The following is a 24,132-nucleotide window of genomic DNA, read 5'->3' as shown; positions in this document are numbered from 1 at the left end:
TATCCCGTCCCCCACTTACACAACCCCTTTGTTATGGCAAGCCTAAATAAGTTCAGGAGGAAAATTGTGCTTAACAAATTGCATGGACTAACTCTGTGTACATAATGGTGTTTACCATGATTTTTGAATGACTACCTTATCTCTGTACCCCACACATAAAATTATCTGTAAGGTCTCTCAGTCGAACAGTACATTTTAAGCGCAGATTCAACAGAAAAGACCAGGGAGGTTTTTCAATGCCTCACCAAGGGGGGCACCTATTGGTAGACGGGTAAAAAAAAGTATCCCTTTTATCCCTTTGAGCATGGATTTGGTATGCAAATTGGAGTGGGTCTAGGGTTTCTGGGATAATGGTGTTGATGTGAGCCATGACCAGCCTTTCAAAGCACTTCATGGCTACAGACTTGAGCGCTACGGGTCAGTAGTCATTTAGGCAGGTTACCTTAGTGTTCTTGGGCACAGGGACTATGGTGGTCTGCTTAAAACATGTTGGTATTACAGGCTCGGACAGGGAGAGGTTGAAAATGTCAGTGAAGACACTTGCCAGTTGGTCAGCGCATGCTCACAGTACACATCCTGGTAATCCGTCTGACCCTGCAGCCTTGTGAATGTTGACCTGTTTAAAGGTCTTACTCACATCGGCTGCGGAGAGCGTGATCACAGAGTCTTCCGGAACAGCTGATGCTCTCATGCATGTTTCAGTGTTATTTGCCTCGAAGCGAGCATAGAAGTCATTTAGCTCGTCTGGTAGGCTTGTGTCACTGGGCTTCTCTCAGCTGTGCTTTCCTTTGTAGTCTGTAAGGGTTTGCAAGCCCTGCCACATCCGACGAGCGTCAGAGCCGGTGTAATACGATTTCCTCTTAATCCTGTATTGACGCTTTGCCTGTTTGATGGTTCGTCAAAGGGCATAGCAGGATTTCTTATAAGCTTCTGGGTTAGAGTCCCGCTCCTTAAAAGCGGCAGCTCTGGCCTTTAGCTCAGCGCGAATGTTGCCTGTAATCCATGGCTTCTGGTTGGGGTATGTACGCACGGTCACTGTGGGGACGACGTCATAGATGCACTTATTGATGAAGCCAGTGACTTATGTGGTATACTCCTCAATGCCATCGAAGGAACATATTCCAGTCTGTTGTAGCAAAACAGTCCTGCAGCTTAGCATCTGCATCATCTGACCACTTTTTATTGATCGAGTCACTGGTGCTTCCTGGTTTAATTTTTTGCTTGTAAGCAGGAATCAGGAGGATAGAATTATGGTCAGATTTGCCAAATGGAAGGCGAGGGAGAGCTTTGTATCTGTCTCTGTGTGTGGAGTAAAGTTGGTCCAGAGTTTATTTTCCCTCTGGTTGCACATTTAACATGCTGATAGAAATTTGGTAATACGGATTTAAATTTCCCTGCGTTAAAGTCCCCAGCCACTAGGAGCACAGCCTCTGGGTGAGCATTTTCCTATTTGCTTATGGCAGAATACAGCTCATTTAGTGCAGTCTTAGTGCCAGCATCAGTCTGTGGTGGTATGTAGACAGCTATGAAAAATACAGATGAAAACTCTAGGTAGATAGTGTGGTCTACAGCTTATCACGAGATACTCTACCTCAGGCGAGAAAAACCTCGAGACTTCCTTATATATCTTGCACCAGCTGTTATTTACAAAAATACATTGTTTTCAATTAAAATAGTTTCAAAAAATAACTATCACAGTTAGGTACTTAATTGTTACCCAGAAATTATTTGATAATGAGATTAAAACGGCTGCATTGGACCTTATTAAATTCAGCTACAGTCATAGGGTGGATAGCTGTAGGCTGGTACACTCTTTTTGGGTGGGGCGAGATGGTCGAAAGCCATTATTGGAGTTAATCTTAAATACCTGACCGTTCAGCACCGTCCACGACAGTGGAGTAGCGCTTGTTGTAACGTAGCCTATATTTTCAAAATAATACCTAGTGAATAAACGAGACTTTGGAGAGTATTATTTCATATCTGTTTTGTAGATTAGGCTACTAGATTTAATGATACATGGTAACATTTTTTATTTTACCTTTGTTTAACTGGGCAAGTCAGTTAAGAACAATTGCTTATTTTCAATGACGGTCTAGGGTTAACTGCCTTGTTCAAGGGCAGAACGACAGATGTTTACCTTGTCAGCTCGGGGATTCGTTCTTTCAACCTTCGGGTTACAAGTCCAACACTCTAACCACTAGGCTACCTGCCGGCCCAATTTATTTAACGTATGATCTGGAGCGTTTTCCTAAGATTAGTTTTGTTATTTACACTCTGCTTATCCATTGAAGAAGGTATAGTAACGGTTTGTTATTAGCCACCCAGATTAATCAATTATCAAAATACGCCTTAGCCTAATTTTACATGGAATTATAGAAGTCAGTAGGCCTACCTCGTATATATTTTTGATACCTACAATTTCCATTATTTGTTGGTCTTATTAATCTAAGAAGTGAATGTAGCCTATATTAGACATGTTTCCATTGACACAAGTTTATTCGACAAAAGCAAAGTCGCAAAAAAAAATTACTACGACGTCAAATAGAAGAGGCAGATACAGGAGAAACCTTCTAAAGATAGACAACATTTTTATTCGTTCCACAGGGGTGGATATTTGTTTTGTAGAACTTTCTTTATTGCGGCAAATGATGATGGAAACTGTGTTTTTCGAATAAATGGTGAATGACGAATAATTTTTGAAGGTAGCTACGTTGGGCACGTTATGTCACTGTAACGTTAACGTTCCACTTCACATTTAATTTTAAATGCCTACTTCTTGCAAAATAAACATTCAACTATACAAATAATGTTTATTTGCAGGACAAGGATTGTACAGACTTTCAAGAATGCCTGAATTGCTTCGCCTTTTGTGGTTGGCTGGCAAGTTTAACCATCCAATTGTTTCCGATCTACAGGAGTGCAAGTTTCACCATGGCACGGACCGTGGCGATACGTTGGTACATTATAATTATTAGAATATGGCAAACATTATTCAACTCTTGCATTATATCTGTTCGGGCTTTTACGGGCTACTGGCGAACACAGTCTCACAATCAATTCGTGCATATATGCACATAATGCATTTCAGCAAATTTCGTGTGTTTTTGTGCGTTTTTGTGTGGCTTAATTCGTGAGAAAAGACACAAATTTGACCAGTAGGCTACACACAAGCCTTTGCAACAACCATATAGACGCGATAGTTTATATTTCATTTTTGTTCTTCTTAATGGCTAATTCAACGGTATGAATATACAGCAATGTTATCTTTGTTTAACCATGTTTTAAAATGTGTCGTTGTATGCCTATATGTACTGTTTTAGACTTGCTGAACATAAATTTTGAGAAAAGACGCACATTTACGTGCGACTTAAGTCGTGTGAATTTTTTATTTAATAATGCCAATGCTGTTTTCTGTGCTTGATTTCGCTTAATACTTTGGATACTGGTGCACTTGTAATCAGAAGGCCTTTTTGTCATGTAGGCAACACTACACGATTTTCTTAATAACCCATTTCATATTTCGTGGAGCCTAAATCACACAATTGTCTTCATAATGCATGTATTACATGTTAAACATGTTAATGTAAAATAATGATTGATGCTGGCTTACACTTATGGCACTTCCAAGGCCTTTCCATTATGATTATTACGGTCATGTCACTCATGTTATATACTTAGGCTACTGTAACGCGTTCAACCACTTAGGCAAATTCGCCAAAGACAGCCCCTCCCTCTCCTGTACTGCGGGCCGAAACTCTCATCCATGCTTTCTTCTTCTCCTGAATAGACTATTGCAACTCACTACTCCCCGGCACTAACACAGACTCCCTCCATAAGCTCCAAATGGTTCAAAACTCAGCAGCCCATCTTCTAACCCACACTAAATCATCCTGGCAGCATATCACCCCATCCTCTGTGAACTCCGCTGGCTCCCTGTCTCCCACCGCATTAATTACAAGATCCTCCTGACCTAAGAAAGCTCTCCACCACCTTGCTACCCCTTACCTCTCTGACCTTCTTCTCTCCTACCAGCCCTCATGCTCTCTCCGCTCAACCACAGTTGGCCATCTTGTCATCCCTAGGTCCAAGCTACAGAGTTTCAGTGACACGGCCTTCTCCAGGGTTGCTCCTAGGCTCTGGAACTCCCTCCCTCCAGCCATTTGTGACTCTGAGTCCATCATCGTCTTTCAGTCCCGCCTAAAAACCCACCTCTTCACCATGGCCTACTCTTACCTCCCCCTCCACCATTCCCACACACACCTCTTCACCATGGCCTACCCTTACCTCCCCCTCCACCATTCCCTCAAACACCTCTTCACCATGGCCTACCCTTACCTCCCCCTCCACCATTCCCTCACACCCCTTCACCATGGCCTACCCTTACCTCCCCCTCCACCATTCCCACACACACCTCTTCACCATGGCCTACCCTTACCTCCCCCTCCACCATTCCCACACACACCTCTTCACCATGGCCTACCCTTACCTCCCCCTCCACCATTCCCTCAAACACCTCTTCACCATGGCCTACCCTTACCTCCCCCTCCACCATTCCCTCACACACCTCTTCACCATGGCCTACCCTTACCTCCCCCTCCACCATTCCCACACACACCTCTTCACCATGGCCTACCCTTACCTCCCCCTCCACCATTCCCACACACACCTCTTCTGTTTCACACACTCGTACACACACTCACACATATGCGCAACACCTGCTCGCTCACTCATCTGCTATCTCACTCACATACTCACACATCACACCCTTTCCTTGAGCCCTTCTTACCTCTATTTAGCCCCTTTTATACCTGGTTCTAACATGCATTATATGTCCTGATCTTGTCCACAGTCTGATTGTGCCCACATTTTCAGACAGGTGTAGACAATTAAAAGAAGCATTTTGATCAGATCTTCCTGACCACGTCTGGAGTTGACAGTAAAACCATTTAAATCATCCTGCCTTCATTGACAGGTGGCACCATCGACTTATGTAATATATATGTGTCTTAAAATAAATAAATAAGTATTATTTTGAAAGAATATCTGTCAAAGAATTAGCATACAAGGCGGGACCAGTAAATCTGTTCACAATGCGGACACAGTGGACTGATAAGACCATGTGTAGATGCATTTCTAAAAATGTGTGCACAATCAGAATGTGGACAAGATCAGGACAAAGGATGCATGTTTGCACCAAAGTATTTTGTTTAATGTTTTTCTTCCTTTTGTTTAGTCTGCTGTTATTTAGTTATATTAGTGATTGTTTGTTAGTTTCTACAATTGTAAAGCTATGTATGTTTCATGTATAATTATTGTTATTATTAAAGTAGAGGAGTTAGTTCAGGCAAGCAACATTTCAACACATTCTTTTCACATATCCTGTGTAGAAGTTTATTTATAAACTGGGTGGTTCCAGCCCTGAATGCTGATTGTCTGAAAGCCTTGGTATATCAGACCGTATGACAGAACATTTATTTTTACTTCTCTAATTACGCTGGTAACCAGTTTATAATAGCAATAAGGCACCTCGGGGGTTTGTGGTATATGGCCAATATACCACGGTTAAGGGCTGTATCCAGGCACTCCGTATTGCGTCATGCATAAGAACAGCCCTTAGCCGTGGTATATTGCCATATACCACACCTCCTCAGGCCTTATTGCTTAAATATACATGCTCACCTCTGCCAATTGGAAACTGTTGCCCGCTTGTCTGTCCCATTTCCTTAATATGTTCTATTTCGCAGTGGCAATCAACACCCATACCACCACACTACAACCCTCCAACCCTCCTCCTATTGCTGCCCAAGAACTGTCTGATACAGTTGCCCCCCAGGAGACCAGCTACACCCTCATCCTCAACCAGGTTGAACCCCCGATATCCCCCACCATCCAGGAGACCAGCTACACCCCCGTCCTCAACCAGGTTGAACCCCTGATATCCCCCACCACCCAGGAGACCAGCTACACCCCCGTCCTCAACCAGGTTGAACCCCCGATATCCCCCACCACCCAGGAGACCAGCTACACCCCCGTCCTCAACCAGGTTGAACCCCTGATATCCCCCACCACCCAGGAGACCAGCTACACCCCCGTCCTCAACCAGGTTGAACCCCCGATATCCCCCACCACCCAGGAGACCAGCTACACCCCCATCCTCAACCAGGTTGAACCCCCAATATCCCCCACCACCCAGGAGACCAGCTACACCCCCATCCTCAACCAGGTTGAACCCCCAATATTCCCCACCACCCAGGAGACCAGCTTCACCCGGATCCCCAACCAGGTTAAACCCCCAATAACCCCCACTACCCAGGAGACCAGCTACACCCACACCAAACCAAAGAAGACGGGGAGAAAGTCCTGTCACCTTGTCACCCTCAAAAAACCCTCCAAATCAATGAGCATGACAGTCAACTCCATCCCATCCAATCCTATCCAACCCCATCCAACCCCATTCTACCCCATCCAACCCCATCCTACCCCATCCAACCCCGACCAAGGAAGAAGAAATATGACTACAGCAAAAGGTAAATTAGTATCTAACTTATATTGTTTATTCATAAATGTTAATGATGTCAATAACTTAAATTATGCTTTTAATAAATGTATAAAACAATTTCAGTGATTGATGGTCTCCTACTTTTCAGGAGGCAGGCATACTGTACACTCTTAGAAAGAAGGGTTCCAAAAGGGTTTTTCGGCTGTCCCTAAAGGAGAACCCTTTTTGGTTCTAGGTAGAACTCTATTGGGTTTTACATGGAACCAAAAGGGTTCTACCCGGAACCAAAAAGGGTTCTCCTATGGTGACAGCCAAAGGACCATTTCTAAGAATGTAGTCTAAGGCTAGGCATAGATGTAAAATGAATAATGCAATTGACTGTCCTGCTAACTTTATTCATGTTCTGGTGGGTGGTGATTAAATATATACATGCATTTATTGTTTCAGAGTGTCCAGTGCATCCGGGGCAAACGATTTTCCCTATTCTCAAGATTCTTGCCAATAGAACTTCAAAGGAGGTAAATCTGCAGAACATTGAAATTCCCGTGACTGTATTTACAGGCTAATCCTAGTGCAACACCAATTGTAGTTAACTTTCAGTGCATAGACCTTGTAGTTAAAGTGGCAATATGTAACTTTCTGGGTGGCCCGACCAAATTCACATAGAAAGGTTCGTTACAGATCATCATTCTACCTGAAAGCAAGTCTAAGAAGCAGTAGATCTGTTCTACAGTGTGCCTTATTTCTATGCTTCCCGTTCTTAAGTTTTGTTATTGAGTCTATCACTTTGGTTTTGTACAACAGCTTCATACAACTGATATTAGCTACCATGACATTGCGGTGCGATATCTGCATAGTGCAGCTTTAAAATAAAACAGACATTTCTATTTGTTTCATAATAAAGGGTCAGGAGCAGAAGGTGAGGTGGAAGCCATGCTCTGGATGGTATGTTTACTTCAACTAATCTCCTAGAATGAATTGAGGATATACTGTACACTCAACACCATATGTATTGAGGATATACTGTACACTCAACACCATATGTATTGAGGATATACTGTACACTCAACACCATATGTATTGATGATATACTGTACACTCAACACCATATGTATTGAGGATATACTGTACACTCAACACCATATGTATTGAGGATATACTGTACACTTAACACCATATGTATTGATGATATACTGTACACTCAACACCATATGTAGAGGATATACTGTACACTCAACACCATATGTATTGAGGATATACTGTACACTCAACACCATATGTATTGAGGATATACTGTACACTCAACACCATATGTATTGAGGATATACTGTACACTTAACACCATATGTATTGATGATATACTGTACACTCAACACCATATGTAGAGGATATACTGTACACTCAACACCATATGTATTGATGATATACTGTACACTCAACACCATATGTATTGAGGATATACTGTACACTCAACACCATATGTATTGATGATATACTGTACACTCAACACCATATGTAGAGGATATACTGTACACTCAACACCATATGTAGAGGATATACTGTACACTCAACACCATATGTATTGATGATATACTGTACACTCAACACCATATGTATTGAGGATATACTGTACACTTAACACCATATGTATTGATGATATACTGTACACTCAACACCATATGTAGAGGATATACTGTACACTCAACACCAAAATTATTCATGATTATTATTTGACCATGCTTGTCACTTATGAATATTTTGAACATCTTGGCATAGTTCTGTTATAATCTCCACCCGGCACAGCCAGAAGAGGACTGGCCACCCCTCATAGCCTGGTTCCTCTCTAGGTTTCTTCCTAGGTTTTGGCCTTTCTAGGGAGTTTTTCCTAGCCACCGTGCTTCTACACCTGCATTGCTTGCTGTTTGGGGTTTTAGGCTGGGTTTCTGTACTTCGAGATATTAGCTGATGTACGAAGGGCTATATAAAATAAACTTGATTTGATTTGATTTGATATGTATTGAGGATATACTGTACACTTAACACCATATGTATTGATGATATACTGTACACTCAACACCATATGTAGAGGATATACTGTACACTCAACACCATATGTAGAGGATATACTGTACACTCAACACCATATGTATTGATGATATACTGTACACTCAACACCATATGTATTGATGATATACTGTACACTCAACACCATATGTATTGAGGATATACTGTACACTCAACACCATATGTATTTGGACGGTGAAGCTAAAATGTACAATTTGACTCTAAACTCCAGCATTTTGGATTTGAAATCAAATGTTTCATATGAGGCGATAATACAGGTCACCTTTTCACAATTTAGAAAGGAAATCACTTTATGTATATAGTCCCCCCAATTTGAAGGAGCCATAAGTATTTGGACAAATTCACTTAAAGTGTATTAAAGTTATAGTAAATGAAACCTTTTATTTAAAATAGTAAATTCTGGAGTATAGATCCAAATTTCACATTTTAGCTTCACTCTCCAAATACATATGGTTTTGGCTGTACCTTGGTATTGGATGTTACAGTGCCTTGTAAAAGTAGTCAGAGCCCTTGGAAATGCCTTTGACAGTGATTACAGCTGTGAGTCTTCGTGGGTAAGTCTTTTAGAGTCATTACAGCTGTGAGTCTTTTAGAGCTTAACACACCAGGATTGTGCAAAATTAGCCCATTATTCTTTTTATAATTCTTCAAGCTCTGTCAATATGTTGGGGATCATGTATAGACAACAATTTAAAAGTCTTGCAATAGATTTCCAATCAGATTTAAGTCCAAACTTGAACTTGGCAACTCAGGAACATTCACTGTCTTCTTGGTAAGCAACTCCAGTGTAGATTTGTCATTGTACTGCTGAAAGGTGGATTCCTCTCCCAGTGTCTGGTGGAAAACAGGCTTTGCATTTAGGCCAGAAAGTATATTCCTTTGCAGTTTTTTTCAGTATTAACTCCAATGCCTTGTTGCGTATTTGTATTCTTCTTTTCACTGTAGTTTAAGTCATTCTTGTGGCGTTACTACAATGATGTTGATCCATCCTCCGTTGTTCTACCATGACAGCCTGCAACTGTAAAATCACCAATGGCCTCATGGTAACACCCCTGAGCAGTTGCATTTATGTACTGCAGCTCAGTTCAGAAGAACGACTATCTTTGATGTGTCTGGGTGGTTTAATACATAATCCACACCATAATTATTAACTTGACCATGGTTAAAGAGATATGCAATGTCTGATTTGTTATTGTGACCCATCTACCAATCACTGCCCTTTATGAGGCTTTCGAAAAGCTCCCTGGTCTTTGTTGCTTGAAATTCAATACCTGACTGAGGGACCTTACAGATGTTCTATGTATGGGGTACAGATGTATGGGTAGTTATTCAAAAATAATGTTAATGCCTATTGAGTCCATATAACATATTATGTGATTTGTTAAGCCAAATTTAACTTGTGAACTAATTTAGGTATGCCTTTATAAAAAAATCTAAATTTTCTTCCACTTTGACATTAGAGTACACCATTTTGAGTTGCTTGTTGACAAAAAAATATAAATTAAATCAATTTCAATCCAACATTGTAACACAATAAAATGTGGCGAAATCCAAGGGGTATGAATACTTTTACAAGGTACTTTATGTAGTTGAAATATTATATTTGAGTGGAGAAGAAGGCACTTGATCAATGTCAGATTAGGTTTAACCAAAAATCATTAAACCCTTTTCAAAGGAATAGGTGCAACCCTTGTGTCACGCCCTGACCATAGAGAGCCTTTTATTCTCTATGTTGGTTAGGTCGGGGTGTGACTAGGGTTGGTCATCTAGGTAATTATATTTCTATGTTGGCCTGGTATGGTTCCTAATCAGAGGCAGCTGTTTATCGTTGTCTCTGATTGGGGATCATATTTAGGCAGCCATTTGTGCTTTGTGGGATCTTGACTATGGATAGTTGCTTGTTAGCACTATTGTTAGCTTCACGTTTCGTTTGGAGATGTATTGTTTTGGTTTTGCTGTGCGTTTCACTTAGAAATAAAAAGATGTGGAACCCAGATCACGCTGCTCTTTGGTCCAGTTATTATGACGATCGTGACACTTTGCTCACTATTACATATTGAATTATTTATTATCTATTTCTGCTTAAAAACATGACATTCCTTATGTTTTATTTCTTGTCTTACAGTGGCAAGAAATGGGACGATGACTGGATCAAGGCAGAGGACCGCGTTTCTCCAGTTTAACCTACTTTATGCACAAATGTATTCCTCACTCTCCCTTCACATGTATCACTGTCAATCATAAATGGTTGGCCAAATTCACCATGGTTTACCATTGAAACATTCATGGAACATCAGCATGCCAACCATTTGATCTCAATCAGTTTCATGAGAATATGCATTTAGATATTCTTCATATAAAGTGAGCTACAAACGTATTGCAACAGTGACACATTTTTTGTTGTTTTGGATCTGTACTCCAGAACTTTGTATTTGAAATTATACAATGACTATGAGGTTAAAGTGCAGACTATCGTCTTTAATTTGAGTGTATTTTCATCCATATCTGGTGAACTGTTTACAAATTACAGCACATTTTGTACATAGCCCCACCATTTTGGGGGACCAAAAGTATTGTGATAAATTCATTTATGTGTATTAAAGTAGTCAGAAGTTGAGTATTTTTGTGTTGTTAAATATATACGTTTAATTTCACTCAAATGTTTTACCTTTAGTCTATGCCTATTTCTATAACACAATGCACATAGCTGATTATCTTATGGAGTAGATACAATTATATTTACTAAAGACAGTTAATTTGCAAGTTTAATGGTCTATTTTTCTCCAGATCAAACGTGTTGGTCTTTCAGCCAAAGCACCCCATACAGAAGCAATCAGTTGATATAATAAAGAACAAACATAAAAAATCAAGCTATATGAATCAGACAGTAGTAGGTCAGATGGTTGTTGAAAATCAGATTCATATTGTGATTTGAAATGCCAATGTTTACAGTAGGCAAAAATCATTTTGTGGTCTTCGTTTTTGTTAGTGACACTCCAGTCTCCACTGCCGTGGTTCTGAACTCGCCACGGCATACCCTGCATTTCTGCTGCACTAGCTAAAAGTAGCTGTTCGTAGTCCTGAAATAAAACGCCGGTGCACTATTAGAAAAGGCGCACAGGTTAACATACACAGTTCTTCATTTTACGTGGGCCTGTTCCAATATAGTAAAGCTACAACATTCTGTTCGGAACAAATTAATGCAAATCTGAGATTGAAAGGTCACTTGTTTCCTTCTGTCTTTCTACTGACTGTTCAATGGATAAAGGTACTGGATCATTTCTTTCCAAATGCCACCCTATTCCCTTGAAAGTGCACTACTTTTGACCAGAGGCCTAGGCACATAGTACAATGTTAGGCCTAGGAACATAGTACAATGTTGATACATTAGATATGAGCAGTGGATTGGGCTGATCAACTTTAGTACTTAGTGAATGTCTCAGTAATGACAAACGAATCATCAAAAGTGATGAGAATGTTGCATTTTGGGACAGCATTTTGGCCGACTGACCTTGAACTTCGTAATTCATATCCAAGTTTATTATAGGCTCGGCGCAGCTAGGCTATATATTATAATACATAGGCCTACGTGTAAATCAACATAGATTACATATATAAAGATTATATATACAGTATATATAGTGCTATTACATATATTACTTTACTTGCATTAAATATGTTGGATATAGGCCTACCCCTGAGTGATATTGGCATGCAACATGTTTAGCGCATAGAGGCAGACCGTCTATCTGCTTGGTCTCTAGACTAGTTGTCCACGGAAATTATTTAATGAAGGTGAAAGCCAAATAATTTCACAACTGCTTTTTTTGAATAGGCAGTGAGAATTAATTTTCATCATTGTTGCTTATCAGGAATATGATGTGCCGAGGACCATGGCAATAGAGGTGCGGTTATGCGGCCATGTGGGTAATGGGTATAGGGGTTGAAAGGCCACATATAGACTGTTGAATGTCTATTTTTGAACTTCTAGAAGAGTCAATATCGATGTAACAATGTTTATATATGCATTTCTATACATACACTTGTTTTCTGCCATGAACCTTTCTACACCCCTAGGAAACCTTTGTAAGAGTTCAACTCTCGTCATAGAGACCCCCCCCTCCCCCCCCCATTTTTTTTTTTTTTGTAGCTTAGATTTATGGCTTGGCACAAATAATCATATGCATGAATTAAACATAATTATGCAATCCCATACCCCTAGTGGCCATGGGGTGCTCAGTAGCTCTACCAACAGTTGACTTTTCCCCAAACTTTGATGATTTTTAAAATCAAGAATAGATTAACATATCCGAACGTTATTTGACATTAAGTTTTAGTAAGGGGTCCTTATTAAATCAAAAGAATCACACATGTCAAACTTAAATAGTTATGACGAAAAACACATTTCAGAAAGTGCACTACTTCAGACATTGAATTGGCATGTGCTGATGCAGTACAGCGTTATGTATGTCCTAATGAATGTACAGATCATTCTACACATCAATTAGAATGATATTGGCGAAGATATTGATAAAAAACAAACCGGTTAGGGTTAGTAAAAAACTACAAAATGGCGCCACATTTGTAGCTCACAACTTTTCCGGTTTCTTTAACACAAGAATTGATCTGTTACATCAATTATTTAATAGAATCCGACAATGTTTACGACATTCAAATGAAAGTAACATTGTGCAAGAATAATTTATGAACAGTTTAAAAATGTAATCAGAAAATGTAGAAACATAGCCTATTACGTCACGGGCATTGCGACGCACATAACAAAAACTAACTCTACAACCCTAGTGAATAACAACAAGAATAACATCTTCATGAATCATTATAATAAGATATTTTCACAGTGAATATAATTGCACTTAAATTGTTTATTTTTTGTATTATTTTATTTGTATTTTTATTGATATTTTTTGTAATTTTGAGTATTGTTAATACCTGTGTTTGGTTTGCTAGACATGTTTGATGTAGCAATGTAAGTTGATTTTTGTATTATGAATTTTTAAAAAATAAAATAAAAACAACTCTACGACCAAACCAAGACGTGGCCAAACGCTGTGACAACACAGATATATATACGTCCTTGTTCACAATTCTCCCACTATGTCAGACCTGCCTGCATAACTTTCATTTTTAAAATCTAATTTCAATAATAATACGTTACTAATAGTAGCGTTAAGAGTATGTCACGTGCAACTGGCCTGTTCAGGATGGGATAACCCCCATTTCAATAGGAACATTTCCAAGTTTGCAGCTTAACACACAAGGGCTATGCATTATTCTTCCCAAAATATGTCATGGATCATAATTGGGTCAGCATAATAAAATACAATAATCACTTCAATCATTCTGTGTCCATACTTTTGATGATTCATTGCGAGTGCCTGTAGATCCAACATTTTTCAACTAACCGGTTTCATCTGCAGCTGATGGGAGTCAGTTCTTGTACTCAAGTACAAGTAAAGTAGCCCTCTCGAAAACTTCTTGAGAGTAAAGAAGTAACTGGTCAAAGTACTCAGTACTAGTTAAGCATTTGTACATCTCATACATACATAAGGAATCGTTGACTTAAAAGCCCATGACTAATGTAGCTCCATCAGGATGCAAACGATTACTTGAAGACAAGGATAAACTTTTTTCGTTTTTTATTAACTAAACTAATAAGCACACACCAGCACAGTACATTACAGTTTAACAATGTTTAAATCGGAAATCACCAGGTGAAACAAAAAATTGTTCTCCCCGCCAATGGTTCTGTAAAAAGCAGAGGGATGGGGTTGGAGAAATGTAACCATAGTTTACACCATGTTGAGGCTATAGTCCAGTGGTGTCAATCTCATTCCATGGAGAGCCTAGTGTCTGCTGGTTTTTGTTTTTTCCTCTCAATTAAGACCTCGACAAGCAGGTGAGGGGAGTTCCTTACTAATTAGTGACCTTAATTCATCAATTATGGGAGGAGCAAAAACCCGCAGACAGTGGAATTATTTTGACACATGCTAGTGTATGTTTACATTTACCTTGTTTACAAACATTCAAGTAGAAAAAAATATATATTTTGGGATCTGATTGGGTACGGCAGGTGAACTATATTCATGAGGCATTTATCAATTATATTCTTCAAGCATCCAAAAGTGGATGTAGCAACTGCAGATTGGCCATTTAAAGGGGTGCATCGGACCTGGTCATGTAACCGGGCAAAAGCAGTAATAGCGCCCTTCTCAAATCTGTGCCACATGATCACATTGTCAACAAGGAAGAAACATAAAAGTTTATTTTCCATAAAATTATCAAACTATTTTTCCTTAGGAAGGCAGATAAAGCATATACGCAAAACAAATGGAATCACTTTTCACCCAGTGCAAACTGCACCCACCCAAACAAACACCTTCAGTCTGTGATAGATTCCTCGTCATCAGAGCTGTAGTGGAATCCGTCATAGATGTCATCTAGGTCCTCTTCCAGGAGGTAATCTATGAAGTTATTTTCTAGGAGGGAGGTGTCTTGGCTCATAGCTTTGCTGTATATCAGTTTGACAGTGTCATGGTGTCTTCTGAGGCTGCTGACTCTCCTCTGAAGCATGGAGAAGAGACCTCTGCTCCCAGCTTCCGACTGATTCAATTTCCAGCCTAACACCAACAATCGTAATGTGTAGGGTAAATACAATGAAGTATTCCTGAAATACAATAGCAATTACAGGGTGCCAACATCAATTGTACATATTAATGAAAGTTCCCCTACTTTTCCTGCTTAGGTCAAGTGCCACATGTGAAGCAAGGTCTTGCACATTCTCCGATTACCTTTTTAGGCTTTCCCAGTGCTGCTTGACTTCCTTTAGGACAATTAACTCTTCCTCCTTCAGCCGGCTCAGGAGCATCACCCGGTCAAAGGCTATTTTCTTTGTGAGTAGGTCAGCTGTAAATTCATAAGAATGCAATGTGGATTTGTAACTTTGGCAGTGCTGGCAGTGCTGTCTGTGTTTGCGCAACTGAACAAACACAGATAGCAAAACAGAAACATAGTTATTGTGACACACAAACATACTACTTACTTTGTCAATGCAGCTCCCAAGGCCATGCATGAAGGTCTGTGGAAAGGATCTCATCTGCAGATGGTATTGCTGAATCTGGTACAAGGGTGTTGTACTCCTCTATGGCAGCTGTCAATTTGTCCTTTTCTTCCAATATCTTTCTGCGCAGAGGGTGTCTTTTCTTGCATCCATCTGTCATCAAAACAAAAGGAGAATGGAATTATTTGTTAAATTGCATGGCTTTGAAATGAAAGCGAAATGAAGTGTGTGCAATTCAATATTCATGAAATTTAACAAACCTGTCTGACAGTAGAGGTTCTGTTTCCTTTGTTTGATGCTAAGAAACAGGACTTCAATTGTTCTCTGTAGTACCTGGGGACGATCCATGTTCTCATTTGTTTCCTCTGAAATACAATAAATCTATAAATGAACAACGTATCTCCAACGGTGAGTAGTGTTGGAGATTTTCCAGTCATCGGATGATTCTCAGTACCTATACTGTTCTCTTTGAAGTAGAAAGAATAATTAATATAAGCTTAAATATTAGACATATGTAAGCAGAATGAAGGCTAAACCTATGTGAGTGTCCAAGCTAGATCAACATCGAATTGACATGTTACCATTGGAGACATGTAAAGAACAGAACGTAAGCAGAATCTGTGTAGATAAGGCAAGGTAAACTAACAAGACGTGACTGGTCTGGGCCATATCTGATCTTGTGAAGGCTACTGGACAGGCACACAAGTTAAGCATACGTTGATAATGTAGGGACTGACCTTGTAAAGACCTTTGGACAGAAACTTTAGCTAAGGGGTATGCATGTCACGCCACCAATAGAATCTATGCCCCAATATCTGAGCCAATAAGAGAATGGAAAATATGTAACAAAGCAAATGGGGTGATGACATTATGTAAAGGCAAACATGTATAAAAGCCAAACACTAAGAATGAGAAGGCAGTACTTCCATGGAGGTGCTCGGCTTTGTTGCACTCTGCAATTAAAGTCTAATTGAATTCACAAGCTCCAGTATCTGAGTAGTATTTGATTTAATATTTTCCACAACAGTAGTTGCACTCACTTCCTGGAGGTGAGGTTTTTATTTCAAAAATATTGCTGGAATTGTGACTCTCCTTTGGTTAAATATGTATTTTCATCAGCGACAGACAACAGTTAGAGACAGGGAAAGGTGGGATCAGACCTGCATGTAATGTATTATGTGCTGTGGGTAGATGGTACTAGACCGGCCTATGGCACGGCAACTAACGTTTGATATTCTATGATACAGTATGTTTGAAAGGAAAAAGTCAGATCAGGGACCAATAAAATTAAACACCTAGACGGGATGAAACTTACCAACAGAAGTGGATGTAGTTGCCTTTCTGGTTTGAGGAACAATCTGTCCTCTCTCATCCCTTTGTCTCCATCTGAACCTAATCCCTAGAGGCTTGTTTGTCTTTTTCTTCTTATTTTCCTAAAAAGTGCATTTCAATTATCATGGCTGGCCCACCAATAAAAGTCTCCCACAAGCATGGCTTGCTTGTGCACATATGGAGCACAAGCAAGAATTTTATTTTCATGTAAGGTGAAGTGATTTGTCAGCTGAGGAAAGGCACCTGCAGTAGACCCACGTTCTGTCTCACTCACACAGCCAACATGTGTAGAGATTCACAAGGATGCTAACAAGTGCATCCATGTGCCTCATGCTCAATGGGCAATATCATTGATGCCCGTGTTCAGGTCATATCACGGAGTCTACGTTTAAATTCACATTTGTGCCATGTGGGGTCTACTTTGACAAACAAAAAGCAATGATAAATCATAACGCTGTGTGTGGTGCTGGGGTTGTGGTGGGAATATTTATGCACGTATGGGAGCTGTAGGGGTTACATTACCGGTAATGTATGACTTGTTACATTACCCGTTCTGGGTTGAGCTCCTCAGCCAGTCTTTTTGCCTCGTTAATGGCCTCATCCAGTTGGGCTTGTGGGTCCTTCTCTCGGTTGAGCTCCTCAGCAAGGCGTTCTGCCTTTTTAATAGCCTCATCCAGTTGGTCTTGGGGGTCCTCAGAGGCCATACCATCTAAAAAAAAACAAAGAGAAAACTTCCAATCCTAACACATTCCTTCACATAGTAACCTCCCCCGTCTATGAGAAAAGCTGCATATCATTGATAGCGTGTGTGTTTTACTATGTCCTGCACGTCACTAAAGGTCTTCATCCTCCTCCACACGCAGACTGACTGATCTACAAATCACTTTGCATAACAAATACATATCTATTATTACTTGCAGATCAGTCAGTCTGTCACCATTTACCAACAAGCTAGGTTAGCCAGCTACTGTCATGGTAGCTAGGTTAAAAAACGTTCACATGTAAACATGCAGTGGACGGGCTATTTTGAAAATATGATTATATTAAATTAATGCACAATTATTAGAATATTTATTTGTATATTAGAATTTTAATGGTTTGGCATTATAAGTAGTGTGAAAATATATTTTGACATTTTCATGGATAACATTAGCATAATGTTTTCTGTTAGAGTGGAGAGGAGGAAGACTGGATAGGAAGAAGAGTGAAGGAGATAGGAGGAAAGATAAAGATATGATTACAGAGCCTGCCAATTTATTATTCCAAACAATGTTTTTGAGATAAAATACAAAATGAGGCAAGCAATGGGAATCTGTTAACCAAAGTATTTTATCTAATAGTGTACTATTTATTATTAAAGCTTGGAGAAGGAAAAATTAAGGGAGTAAAAAGAGTGAAGCGAGGAGAGTGTGGAAGAGTGAGGTGGAAAGGTAAAGAGAAGGACAGGAAGAAAGATCAGGAAGACGATTGGAGGAGAAGAAAAAGTTGAGAGTAAGAAGAGTGACACAAGGAGAGTGAAGAAGAACAGACAGAGGAGGTACAATGGCTCTTTCTAAGAAACGGAAATGCCATTTTAATGACATGACGAGAGAATTTCCATTTATACGCTCAGGTCAAGACGATAGAATGGTTAACTGCACCCTTTGTAATTCCTCTTTTTCAAATGGCAGCGGGGGAAGAACGGCAGTGGTAGAACATCAACAGACAAAAAAAGCATAAAGCCTCTCTGATTGCCCGTGTTGGTATGCCCTCTGTCACCACATTCTTCAAGAAGGTAGAGCCTTCCCAAGAAGAATATGATTTAGCTGTGCAGGAGGGTGTCTTTGCATACCACACTATGCGACACAATCATAGTTACAGATCTATGGACTGCACAGCATAACTGACACGAAAGCTTTATGAGCCGATGTTTACATGTGCTAGGACAAAATGTGACGCCACAGTGAGTAACGTATTAGCACCATGGGCAACTACTTTGGTAACACAGGACCTAGACCAGGTTGAATTTGTGTCCCTGTCCATTGATGCGTCCAATCATGGACATGTAAAGCTGCTGCCAATAGTAGTCAGATATATGTGGAAACAAAACTGCTTGATTTTGTTGAATTGAAAGGAGAAACAGCAGAGGAGATTGCAGCTGAGGTCCTGGTGGTCATCCAAAAATGTAACCTGCAAAACAAAGTCGTGGCATTCTCTGCCAACAACACAAATACCAACTTTGGAGGACTGAATAGGCTGGGGAGGGTCAATGCCCATACCAAAGTTAAAAATGCTCTGCAGCGGGAGGTGATTGGCTTAGGTTGTCCTGCCCACATCATTCATAACACGGCCAGAACAGCTTTGGATATGATTCCCCTTGATGTTGAGTACCTGCTCACAAAGATATTTCATATTTTCACCGTCAGAGTAGAAAGACTGAAGAGCTTTTGTGAGTTTGTTGGCCAGGAGTACCATAACATTTTGGGACACAGCAATGTTTGCTGGCTGTCCATGCTCCCTGCTCTAGAAAGAGTGCTGGAAAGGTATGTGCCATTGAAATACTTTTTTTTTCTGAAGACAAATGCCCTGTTGTCCTGCGAACAATGTTCGAAGATCCACTGACTGAACTTTGGCTGGACTTTGTCCATGGAAACTTGACCGTATTCAGTGACACGATCAAGATGCTTGAAGGCCAGGACCACTGTGCTGTGGAGTCAGCTGCTATTCTGAGAAACATTGAGGCAAAATTGACTGCAAGACGTGATGACAACTTCATTCCAGTTTTGGTCAGAGGACTTCTGAGAGAGCTAGAGGGAAATGGTGCAATGTCTAAAGAGAGCTTTCTCAAAACATCCCAATCATTCTTCATTACGACTGTGAACTACTTGCAGGTGTAACGGATGTGAAATGGCTAGCTAGTTAGCGGGTACGCGCTACTAGCGTTTCAATCAGTTACGTCACTTGCTCTGAAACCTAGAAGTAGTGTTGCACCTTGCTCTGCAAGGGCCGCAGCTTTTGTGGAGCGATGGATAACGACGCTTCGTGGGTGTCAGTTGTTGATGTGTGCAGAGGGTCCCTGGTTCGCGCCCGTGTCGGGGCGAGGGGACGGTTTAAAGTTATACTGTTACATTGATGCTGTTGACCCGGATCACTGGTTGCTGCGGAAAAGGAGGAGGTTGGAAGGGGGGTGAGTGTAACGGATGTGAAATGGCTAGCTAGTTAGCGGGTACGCGCTACTAGCGTTTCAATCAGTTACGTCACTTGCTCTGAAACCTAGAAGTAGTGTTGCATCTTGCTCTGCAAGGGCCGCGGCTTTTGTGGAGCGATGGGTAACGACGCTTGGTGGGTGTCAGTTGTTGATGTGTGCAGAGGGTCCCTGGTTCGCGCCCGTGTCGGGGCGAGGGGACGGTTTAAAGTTATACTGTTACACAGGCATTGGGAAAGCACACAGATAATCAATTGTTTTTACATTGTCTCCTTTTAAAAAGGCAACCTCAGCGTGAAGAGATCCAGAAGGTAGCAGCCACACTGCAGGAAAAATACCCCCATGTGACCATCAATGAGGATGCATTGTTTGACGAGGTTACTGGCCTGCAAGAGTTCCTAAAGGGGGGGATCGCTTGAAGAATGGAAAACATTGGAGACACCGCTTAGTCAGAGATGGAGTTACCCACTTCAAAGAGAACGACATCCCACACACTAACCTGGCTAGATTAGCGTCTGTTGTCATGTGCTTACCTGGAAGTAATACACCAGTCGAGAGAGTGTTCTCCCAAATTAATGATATATGGAGAGCAGCAAGAAATAGGTTTACTGTTCCTGCCATCAAGGCCATGCTTATTGTGAGGACAAACTTCAACCTCCCCTGCCAGGAGTTCATGGAGAAGCTGGCCAAAGACAGAGCAATCCTGAATAAGATACATTCTTCTGAGAAATATACAGATTAGGTTGGTATAAGTGGTAACTACATAATATAATCTCATCATCGTCTTATTTCTTTATTATGTTGTTAAGTATTTCACATAGACTATTGTGTTTTTTCAAATTTTCTCATGTTCTCTTCTGCTCTTATTCTACCCAGACTACCAGGACAACTGAATGGCTGTTCAGATCGGACAGTTCTGTCTTGTCTGTAATGTTTCTGTAATATAGTTGTGTTCTCTATCACAGTGTGCCTGTTAGACTAAATACATGAAACCGGAATTGTCCCCCTTTTTTATTTCATAGATAATAACATTGGATATTTTAATGATATATTGACCGCTGAACTGGAAATGTCCCCGGTTTTAATTTCAGAAATCTGGTCACCTTATTAAAGGCTACAGTGTCTACAAGTTTCGATCAATTTAGATCATTGACTAGTTAGGACCTCCTCTCACCTGATTGTCTGTCTTAACAGGATTTCATCAACTCCTTTACGTCCCTCCTAGGGTCCCTCTCTCCTTCTTCCAAGGAGAAGTCACAAGATGAATACAGATTAAGTGGCAATGTGTATTTCATTGAAGATGGAAAAAGGGGAATATATAGCCTAATGTATAGGTGGCTAAAATAATAAGTGAGAATGATATCCAAATATATGCAAGTAATGCAACAAAAATATACACACATTCTATGTTGTGTATGCAACTTTCTTTATTCACCTTAGTTACGTAACCTTCCTTACTGGTTTAACACGTTTTTTAAACCAAACACTTTAACAAACACAAAACAAATGGTGTGGACGAAAAATCTATAAACAACAAATGTCACATGACCGGATGAGGTAACCATTCTTGTTCTTCTTGTAACTTTCCGGTAGGCTAGAAGCTTTCCGGTGTTTTGCTGCTCGTCACAGGTCGACGCAGGTATTGCACTTGATTTATCGTTCTCATAACCGTAGGTGCAGCCAAGTGGAAATACGAAAGCTTTCTAGCTATTTCGCACTGACGGTAATTTGAACACAAGAAAGTTTCTAGTGAAAAGGTGCTTACACTCAGAGCCATGTATTTACACTCAGCCACCCTAGCCTTATTACGGGTTAACGTTTTGGTAATTTTGGTTGGCCAACAAAATGTAAGACTACAATGACTGCATACGTTTCCCCAAATGTTATACGAAAAAAATATGTTTTGGTATTGATGGACAATGGCAAGGCTGCCATTGTATTTTCAGTTACATTCTGGTCAATAAAAATGGTTTACAAGTTTGTTTTTTAAGAAATACATGGAACTACAACCGAATAAAACACCATTAGCCATCATGCATTGCTTACATTCATTCTATACTGAAAAGTCTGTTCAGAAATATCGAAAACAGTACATATAGGCATACAACCACAATGTTTTAATAGGGATTAAAAAACGACAAAATATCTATATATTCATAACGTAAAATAAATAAATAATGAAATACAGGCGATCGCGTCTATGGTTGTTGCAAAGGCTTGTGTGTCGCCTACTGGTTAAATTTGTGTCTTTTCGCACGAATTAAGTAGCACATAAATTCGTGTATTTTCGAACGAATTGAACCACACAAAAACGCACGAAATCTGCTGAAATACATTTTGTACATATATGCGCGAATTGAATGTGAGGCTGGGCTGACTGCAGACATGAAATGCGCAATTGGCCTAAATGGGTAACGGAAACACTTCAATCACCTCATTATTATTCGACACTATAGTTTTTTGCTAATATAAGGGCTCAAAGTGTTACAATTGTAATCAATCAAGAGCGTTGAAATCCTACCTTGAAAGAACTGTCTCGCCTGTAATGATATCAGAGCTGTACAGAGCCCATCAGTCAATCAGCCACTGAAATAGCCGCCTAGCTAACATTTCAATTATTTTCAATCACCATATTTGTCACTTTGGTCCTACATAGGTCTATATGTTCACCTGCAATTTAATTGATGAATGAATTATCTGTATTTTATTGCACCGATAAAAGATAGCTATTGCGACACAAGATGGTTAAACGGAAATGTACCATAGCTGGCTGGCAATTGTCGAATTTATTTTCTCTATGCTGCTTTTCTAAATGTCGTCAAAACAAATCACTGGACAAGTTCATGGAAACTTAGCAAATGACTTTCCTTTTCCGAGTATGTAGACTACTCAGTCCTTTACTTTTTTGTACCAGATTGTCGAGATGTGTTCCCCTCATCTTGTTTCCCATGCAGGAAATAGTATGTTTTGAGTAATTTAAGTACATTATTGTAAAATAACAATTATGGTGGTTTAGTCTTCACTAAAGCAGTGTCATTATCAGACCTATATGAATATTAGGTTAATGTATCTAATGCATCATTATGTTTTCATTATTATTTACTTCAGTAGGCCTATATGGATTATCAATCATAGTTGTTCAGCCCATATACAAAAGAGCATAAGAGCCTACAGTGACAGTTTTGAAGGAATTTCGTACACTTTGTATTTTGGTGATCAATAAGGCAAAATATTACTCTTGGATTGAAAACATCTTTTAATAAGAACAAACTCCCAGATAGCCCTAAACACCTTTTGATTATTTGCTGACTATTTATGATACTCTAGTTTGATTTAAGGACAGCTTTTGACTGTCAGAAGTAGGAAGCATTGGCTGTAACAAACTTCAAAGCGTCACGTGCTATTCATACAGTTGTTAAACGTCCCATAGTTGGTGCAAGATTGCAGTCTTCAGAGGGACCTACTGCTCTGTTTACTGTATTTTACAGGAAAGTTTAATTATGTTTAGATATAATCCATATAACCTGTATTCAAGCAAATCCAGCATAAAGTGTTTGAACATCATCTGTCATTATGACATGGTGGTTGCCTACTAGAAAGCAAGTTTGAACGAGTCTTTTTGAAGTGAAAATGCATTACAGCTATGCTGGAGTAGCAAGGACATATCCCAACATGCACCCGCTGCAGCACAGCCTGCCCAATAGGCTACATTTACAGAGACTTCATTCCGTGCTTCAGGTGGAAGTGACTGAGTATGTATTCCTGTCAACAGTGTTGGGGAGTAACTGATTACACGTACATATAATTTGATTGCAAAAAACCTGAAACTGTAATCTGTTATGTTAGCAAAAATATTGAAATTAGATTACACATACTTTTGAAAAACGAGATGATTACTTATTGGATTATTCTAAAGGACCAATGCAGTCAAAAACGTGATTTCCTGTGTTTTAT

The 24,132-nt window shown here is 39.9% G+C and overlaps 2 protein-coding genes across 5 annotated transcripts; one reads left to right on the top strand and one right to left on the bottom strand.

Annotated features, from left to right (window-relative positions):
• The first annotated feature begins 1,916 nt into the window (after nucleotides 1–1,916).
• On the top strand, nucleotides 1,917–11,201 carry LOC139574544 (platelet glycoprotein Ib alpha chain-like). 3 transcript variants are annotated; one of them, XM_071399235.1, is made up of 6 exons: nucleotides 1,917–2,294; nucleotides 2,916–2,957; nucleotides 5,745–6,527; nucleotides 6,947–7,017; nucleotides 7,378–7,444; nucleotides 10,710–10,777. In XM_071399235.1, exons 1-5 carry the CDS (start codon nucleotides 2,231–2,233, stop codon nucleotides 7,396–7,398), a joined length of 981 nt encoding a protein of 326 aa, XP_071255336.1. In that variant the 5' UTR covers nucleotides 1,917–2,230; the 3' UTR covers nucleotides 7,399–7,444; nucleotides 10,710–10,777. The 3 variants fall into 3 exon arrangements, with proteins under 3 accessions (XP_071255336.1, XP_071255333.1, XP_071255335.1); XM_071399232.1 differs by having other exon boundaries at nucleotides 2,159–2,294; nucleotides 7,404–7,444; nucleotides 10,710–11,201; XM_071399234.1 differs by having other exon boundaries at nucleotides 2,160–2,702; nucleotides 2,821–6,527; nucleotides 7,404–7,444; nucleotides 10,710–11,201.
• Nucleotides 11,202–14,224: 3,023 nt separating this feature from the next.
• On the bottom strand, nucleotides 14,225–22,755 carry LOC139574543 (ribonuclease Y-like). Of its 2 annotated transcripts, XM_071399231.1 has the most exons (8): nucleotides 22,700–22,755; nucleotides 21,353–21,412; nucleotides 17,543–17,703; nucleotides 16,978–17,095; nucleotides 15,923–16,027; nucleotides 15,645–15,815; nucleotides 15,394–15,508; nucleotides 14,225–15,222 (listed from the first exon to the last, which is right to left on the bottom strand). In XM_071399231.1, the coding sequence occupies exons 3-6, from the start codon at nucleotides 17,696–17,698 to the stop codon at nucleotides 15,649–15,651; spliced, it is 546 nt and encodes a 181-aa protein (XP_071255332.1). In that variant the 5' UTR covers nucleotides 17,699–17,703; nucleotides 21,353–21,412; nucleotides 22,700–22,755; the 3' UTR covers nucleotides 14,225–15,222; nucleotides 15,394–15,508; nucleotides 15,645–15,648. The 2 variants fall into 2 exon arrangements, with proteins under 2 accessions (XP_071255332.1, XP_071255331.1); XM_071399230.1 differs by lacking the exon at nucleotides 22,700–22,755 and having other exon boundaries at nucleotides 15,138–15,269; nucleotides 21,353–21,426.
• Between the last annotated feature and the right edge of the window lie 1,377 nt (nucleotides 22,756–24,132).

This window comes from Salvelinus alpinus, chromosome 4, assembly GCF_045679555.1.
Source record: "Salvelinus alpinus chromosome 4, SLU_Salpinus.1, whole genome shotgun sequence".
NCBI classification, from domain to species: Eukaryota; Metazoa; Chordata; class Actinopteri; order Salmoniformes; family Salmonidae; genus Salvelinus; species Salvelinus alpinus.
Note: the sequence above shows the minus strand (reverse complement) of the source record. Positions and strands in the feature narration are given on the sequence as shown.

What these genes read in the sequence shown, in the direction of transcription:
- LOC139574543 (XM_071399231.1), bottom strand. Translation starts at nt 17,698, where the DNA reads ATGGCCTCTGAGGACCCCCAAGACCAACTGGATGAGGCTATTAAAAAG. An exon ending in AGGAGCTCAACCCAGAACGG is followed by an intron (nt 17,096 to 17,542) that starts GTAATGTAACAA and finishes TGCACTTTTTAG; the next exon opens with GAAAATAAGAAGAAAAAGAC. An exon ending in AACTACATCCACTTCTGTTG is followed by an intron (nt 16,028 to 16,977) that starts GTAAGTTTCATC and finishes ATTGTATTTCAG; the next exon opens with AGGAAACAAATGAGAACATG.
- LOC139574544 (XM_071399232.1), top strand. Translation starts at nt 2,231, where the DNA reads ATGATCTGGAGCGTTTTCCTAAGATTAGTTTTGTTATTTACACTCTGC. An exon ending in AAATATGACTACAGCAAAAG is followed by an intron (nt 6,528 to 6,946) that starts GTAAATTAGTAT and finishes TTATTGTTTCAG; the next exon opens with AGTGTCCAGTGCATCCGGGG. An exon ending in CCAATAGAACTTCAAAGGAG is followed by an intron (nt 7,018 to 7,403) that starts GTAAATCTGCAG and finishes TTCATAATAAAG; the next exon opens with GGTCAGGAGCAGAAGGTGAG.